Source organism: Salmo salar, chromosome ssa25 (assembly GCF_905237065.1).
Source record: "Salmo salar chromosome ssa25, Ssal_v3.1, whole genome shotgun sequence".
NCBI lineage: Eukaryota > Metazoa > Chordata > Actinopteri > Salmoniformes > Salmonidae > Salmo > Salmo salar.
This window is the reverse complement of record NC_059466.1, coordinates 39,251,530-39,258,467: the sequence shown is the minus strand read 5'-3', so window position 1 is coordinate 39,258,467 and position 6,938 is coordinate 39,251,530. Positions and strand designations below refer to the sequence as shown.

Here is a 6,938-nt window from a genome sequence, read left to right as displayed (position 1 = left end):
CAGTTAGACATTGCTCTGTTACAGTCAGACAGGTTACAGTCAGACATTGCTCTGTTACAGTCAGACAGGCTACAGTTAGGCGTTGCTCTGTTACAATCAGACAGGCTACAGTTAGGCATGGCTCTGTTACAGTCAGACAGGCTAGTCAGACATTGCTCTGTTAGTCAGATATTGCTCTATTACAGTCAGACATGTTACAGTCAGACATTGCTCTGTTACTGTCAGACAGGCTACAGTCAGACATTGCTCTGTTACAGTCAGACAGGCTACAGTCGGACATTGCTCTGTTACAGTCAGACATTGCTCTGTTACAGTCAGACAGGCTACAGTCAGACATTGCTCTGTTACAGTCAGACAGGCTACAGTCAGACATTGCTCTGTTACAGTCAGACATTGCTCTGTTACAGTTAGACATTGCTCTGTTACAGTTAGACAGGCTACAGTCGGACATTGCTCTGTTACAGTCAGACATTGCTCTGTTACAGTCAGACATTGCTCTGTTACAGTCAGACATTGCTCTGTTACAGTCAGACAGGCTACAGTCAGACATTGCTCTGTTACAGTCAGACAGGCTACAGTTAGACATTACTCTGTTACAGTCAGACAGGCTACAGACAGACATTGCTCTGCTACAGTCAGACAGGCTACAGTCAGATGTTGCTCTGTTACAGTCAGACAGGTTACAGTCGGACATTATTCTGTTACAGTCAGACAGGCTACAGTCAGACAGGTTACAGTCGGACATTATTCTGTTACAGTCAGACAGGCTACAGTCAGACAGGTTACAGTCGGACATTATTCTGTTACAGTCAGACAGGCTACAGTCAGACAGGCTACAATCAGACATTGCTCTGTTACAGTCAGACATGACTCTGTTACAGTAAGACAGGCTACAGTCGGACATTATTCTGTTACAGTCAGACAGGCTACAGTCAGATGTTGCTCTGTTACAGTCAGACAAGCTACAATCAGACAGGCTACAATCAGACATGTTCAGTTCAGCTTCAGCAAACAAAAACAACAGAGATTCCCCCAAAGGCCTGCTACTAAACGCCTCAGGGCAACCACCAATAACAGGACAGGAGACCGTGTAACGTATATCACCACACACATTTGTTCCAGCCCAGCACTAACCCATCTGATTCAACTAGTGCAGAGCGGCGTAGATCAGTGCAGTAGTTATGGTGGTCCTGTAGGGTGAGAGTATAAAGTAAACCATATCTTACCCCTAGATTATCTTTGCAACAGCCGTTACGCTCACTTCCTGTGACCTGTGTGAGGACAGAGAAATGTTTTGAGAAAAGTCCTATAGATATAGAAGCATCCACTAAGTAAGGTACAGTATAACATCTACAGGGCTAAAAATATGAAGGTGTTGTGGAGGTCTATACCAATGATTAATATATACACTAGATGACTGATAGGGGATGCTGTGTTGAAGCCTCCATCTTGGCTCTCCCAAACCATCGTAAAAAAGATTCTGGAAGCTATAGAAATGCATGCATTAATGTCTACATTTGTTTTTGTCACGAATATTCTCCACTACTTTACCAAAAGTATATGGACACCTGCTTGTCGAACATCTCATTCCAAAATCATGGGCATTAATATGGAGTTGCCCATGGAGGACTGCTCCTTCTGGGGAACGCCAATATGGCCGACCAGTGGCTTCAGAGCCTCTCACTGGTGGCCAATATACAGCAGCAATCTAGGGTTTATATACATCATTGGTCTATACAGTGGTGGTCTTTCAGTAACCAATGAGAATGCCTTGACAGATATAGATTACGAAACCAAACCAGAGCATCAAAATGACTCTTGCTCATCTGTTTGTTGTGTTTGGCCCAAGTAAAGCTAATCTGCACACACACACACACACACACACACACACACACACACACACACACACACACACACACACACACACACACACACACACACACACACACACACACACACACACACACACACACACACACACACACACACACACACACACACACACCTGTGAGACAGAGCAATACATGCCTGCCACCACCATTTCCTGTTCCAGATGCTGCATATAGAGACAGAGAGAAAAAGAATGAGAGAAAGAGAGAGAGAGACTCAGTGAGCATAGCCTTGCTATTGAGAAAGTCGACCGTAGGCAGACCTGGCTCTCAAGAGAAGACAGGGTATGTGCACACTGCTCACAAAATGAGGTGGAAACTGAGCTGCACTTCCTAACCTCCTGCCAAATATATTACAATATTTGAGACACATATTTCCCACAGATTACACAGATCCACAAAGAATTCAAAAACAAACCCGATTTTGATAAACTCCCATATCTAATGGGTGAAATACCACAGTGTGTCATCACAGCAGCAAGATGTGTGACCTGTTGCCACAAGAAAAGGGCAGGAACAAACACCATTGTAAATACAACCTATATTTATGTTTATTTATTTTCCCTATTTGTACATCCCTACAACACTGTATATAGACATAATATGACATTTGAAATGTCTTTATTCTTTCGGAACTTCTGAGAGTGTAATGTTTACTGTTCATTTTTATTATTTATTTCACTTTGTATATTATCTACTTTACTTGCTTTGGCAATGTTAACATATGTTTCCCATGCCAATAAATCCCTCATTGAATTGAGAGAGATAGAGACAGAGAGAAAGAAATAGAGAAGAGAGAAAAATAAAGAGAGAGAGAGACATTTGGTAGATCGCCCCCTTTACTGCCTCCCGCTGTCCTTCTCTCTAACCCCTTTTACTGCCTCGCATATTTTGTGGGCACTGTGTTCTATGTACTCTCACTCACTCTCTTCCTCTCTCTCCCTCTCTATGAGTAACTCCACTGTCTGACTGCGTAATCAGGGCAGCACTGGCATGAAGGTGTGATGTGTGTGTACGTGCAGCCCTGTCATCGAACACAATGCTGAAAGTGTAGCCATAGTAGGCTATAAGTGTCATTGTGCATAATGCATTTCTCACATCTATTAACAGTAGCATCAGCAGCCTACAGTAATGGTGGTGCAACTCTCCAGACACACACCGTGGTCTCCAGTGCCCAAACCAACCACAACCCATCACAACACCTGCAAACAAACAGCATGCAAGCCAACTATTCTCCCACCACCTGTGACCTACAGCGCCAATAGGCCGAGGTGACAGATTCACCAGGATCAACTTGCAGAGCAGCTTGATTTGAAAGTCTTTATAATTCTCTAACGTTTCTTTCTATATTTAGAACAGAGCATGCTTGAATCTAAACCGAAAACATAAGGTAGCACTTGGCCTGTCAACGACGGAAATTGGTTTAACCGTCACTAACCACAAGAGTCCTAAACTGATTTTACATCTCATCGTGACAATGCAGTCTACTGTTTAAATCAATATAACATTTCAAACCATTTTAATGTTTGCTTTGTATTTGCAATACATCCTACACTAGCTTTGTTGCATTAAACATATTTCATCGTTAATTTTGTTTTCAAATTAAAGATTGCCTAGTTAAATAAAAGGTTATATACATGTTTTTTAAATAATTATTTGCAAATGAGAAATGAAATGCAATAGCCTTCCAAACACTTTTATAAAAGTTCCAATAAATTATATTAGACTACAAAATAGTAAGTTACGCTTCAAGTTAAACAATGAAAAGCAAAAAACCGTAATGATTCTCTTCTCACCTGAGATGCGCAACGAATCAGTGAACAGACGATGGAAAGTTTTCCCGTGCCGCGGAGGACTGTAGGCATGTTTGGTCACTGGTCCTCTCCATCCGTCCATCTCACAGAAGAAGCACCGTGCAAGCACAAATCCGTAGAAATGCCAAACATCCCCGTTCTACCGCCAGAGAGCGAACAGCGTCACCAGCTCAACTGGAGAGAGTCACGGATTCGGTGTCGTCTTGGGAGTGAACGAACGAGCGTGCGTGCGCTGTGCGTGGGCGTACCAGGGGATTCGCATGACAGAGCTCCGCGCTTAAAAACATGGCATGACACATCGGTAATATGTTCAGGCACGAAGTTCAAACATAGACGAGGAGTGCTGTTATATCAGACACTGACTCGCTTACTGACCAGGCTGCCCCTACACACCCACACCAATGACCCACACGCACAAACGGAAACAATGTCGCGCACACTCCTTCTTATGCGTTTTTGAATGGTAGCACAGCGTAGTGCACAATTTCACCATGCACTCAATGTACAATCTCTATAGAAGTGGAAGGTTTGACTTTCTGTTAAATTGTTGTTTTGCGCTCTTCGCATCCTGCCAGTAAATGCATGTGTAATCATTACCGCTAATGCACTCTGCTGGAGTCGGTGTCTGCAACACTGAGAGGCGGCACGGCGGGTCTGTATTGTGTTTGTGTTCTAATGAAATATGACTCATGTTCGTGCCCCAGATCCCGCTGGCAGAGAAAGAGAGAGAGAGGGATGGGTGGAGAGAGAGGGAGAGATGGACAGAGGTGAAAGGAGGATCGGGTTTAAGTGGAGATGGATTAACAACATAGATTTAAAGCAACCCTTAACAAGGAAGGTGACACAAATCCCCAGGACCGCCGTATTGCTCCTCTGAGACAGAGAGAAAAATAGGAAATGTGGTCGTTTTTCATAAGTTTTATCTCCAAGGAGAAGTGGAGGCATACACAAATAATAAGGAGGCCATAATAAGGATGCATGCATTTATTTAAGTGGTAATCACATGAATAAAGTTGACTCGGAACAGACAGGTAACAAACGTCACAAAAGGAGATGCGACTCGTTCATTACGTCATCATTATTTAGGCCTTATTTTATTTATTTATTTCACCTTTATTTAACCAGGTAGACAAGTTGAGAACAAGTTCTCATTTACAATTGCGACCTGGCCAAGATAAAGCAAAGCAGTTTGACACATACAACAACACAGAGTTACACATGGCGTAAAACAAACATACAGTCAATAATACGGTACAAAAATAAGTCTATATGCAATGTGAGCAAATGAGGTGAGATAAGGGAGGTAAAGGCAAAAAAAGGCCATGGTGGCGAAGTACATAAAATATAGCAAGTAAAACACTGAAATGGTAGATTTGCAGTGGAAGAAAGTGCAAAGTAGAAATAGAAATAATGGGATGCAAAGGAGCAAAATAAATAAATAAATACAGTAGGGGAAGAGGTAGTTGTTTGGGCTAAATTATAGATGGGCTATGTACAGGTGCAGTAATCTGTGAGCTGCTCTGACAGCTGGTGCTTAAAGCTAGTGAGGGAGATGAGTGTTTCCAATTTCAGAGATTTTTGTAGTTCGTTCCAGTCATTGGCAGCAGAGAACTGGAAGGAGAGGCGGCCGAAGGAGGAATTGGCTTTGGGGGTGACCAGTGAAATATACCTGCTGGAGCGAGTGCTACAGGTGGGTGCTGCTACGGTGACCAGTGAGCTGAGATAAGGGGGGACTTTACCTAGCAGGGTCTTGTAGATGACCTGGAGCCAGTGGGTTTGGCGACGAGTATGAAGTGAGGGCCAGCCAACGAGAGCATACAGGTCGCAGTGGTGGGTAATATATGGGGTTTGGTGAGAAAACGGATGGCACTGTGATAGACTGCATCCAATTTATTGAGTAGGGTATTGGGGGCTATTTTGTAAATGACATCGCTGAAGTCGAGGATCAGTAGGATGGTCAGTTTTACGAGGGTGTGTTTGGCAGCATGAGTGAAGGATGCTTTGTTGTGAAATAGGAAGCCAATTCTAGATTTAACTTTGGATTGGAGATGTTTGATGTGAGTCTGGAAGGAGAGTTTACAGTTTTACCAGACACCTAGGTATTTGTAGTTGTCCACATATTCTAAGTCAGAACCGCCCAGAGTAGTGATGCTGGACGGGCGGACAGGTGCAGGCAGCGATCGGTTGAAGAGCATGCATTTAGTTTTACTTGTATTTAAGAGCAGTTGAAGGCCACGGAAGGAGAGTTATATGGCATTGAAGCTCGTCTGGAGGGTTGTAACACCGTGTCCAAAGAAGGGCCAGAAATATACAGAATGGTGTCGTCTGCGTAGAGGTGGATCAGAGACTCACCAGCAGCAAGAGCGACATCATTGATGTATACAGAGAAGAGAGTCGGCCCAAGAATTGAGCCCTGTGGCACCCATATAGAGACTGCCAGAGGTCCGGACAACAGGCCCTCCGATTTGACACACTGAACTCTATCAGAGAAGTAGTTGGTGAACCAGGTGAGGCAATCATTTGAGAAACCAATACTATTGAGTCTGCCGATGAGGATGTGGTGATTAACAGAGTCGAAAGCCTTGGTCAGGTCAATGAATACGGCTGCAAAGTATTGTTTCTTATCGATGGCGGTTAAGATATCATTTAGGACCTTGAGCGTGGCTGAGGTGCACCCATGACCAGCTCTGAAACCAGATTGCATAGCGGAGAAGGTGCGGTGGGATTCGAAATGGTCGGTAATCTGTTTGTTGACTTGGCTTGGTTAGCTGAATACTAACGTTAGCCAGTGAACTGGCTACCTTCTGGCTAACTTCTGGCTAGCTTCTGTTGTGGATTTCAGATTTGAGGTGAATAATACTTTTTTTAAAACAATTGGTGAGGTGGGTTGCAGTGTGTGTTTTGAAGTTGAGTTTTTAAGAGCAAAAAATGTGTATAAAAAGATATGTGAAGAAAAATGTGTAAATATATATATATATATGGGACACGACAAGACGAGGACAAAGGACGTCTGACTGCTATGCCATCTTGGATGGATTTTTTTTTTTTATATTTGGCTCTTCAGCCTAAACTAGTTAGTATGCGGCTATCTGGGAGATAAAGTGCTTGAGTACCTCAGCAGCTTTATTAAAAGGTGAAATAATATAAATTTTCTCAATTGTGTCCAAATGTATTTATTGTATGAATGAAAAACACACGAATCTGTCCTAAATGCGTGCTGTGTGTTTGGGGAAAG

The 6,938-nt window shown here is 43.1% G+C and overlaps 1 protein-coding gene across 2 annotated transcripts in view; it reads right to left on the bottom strand.

Annotated features, from left to right (window-relative positions):
* LOC106586736 (AF4/FMR2 family member 3) overlaps nt 1-4,669 on the bottom strand; it is a 32,380-nt gene extending 27,711 nt beyond the window's left edge. Inside the window, exons 1-3 of one of the 2 annotated variants that reach the window (XM_045707620.1) lie at nt 3,686-4,669; nt 2,006-2,056; nt 1,227-1,271 (exon numbers count right to left, since the gene is read on the bottom strand). In XM_045707620.1, coding sequence (XP_045563576.1) covers nt 1,227-1,271; nt 2,006-2,056; nt 3,686-3,754 — 165 coding nt within the window. In that variant the 5' untranslated portion in view covers nt 3,755-4,669. The remainder of the gene's footprint in view (nt 1-1,226; nt 1,272-2,005; nt 2,057-3,685) is intronic. The other variant, XM_045707621.1, reaches the window with a different exon arrangement.
* Between the last annotated feature and the right edge of the window lie 2,269 nt (nt 4,670-6,938).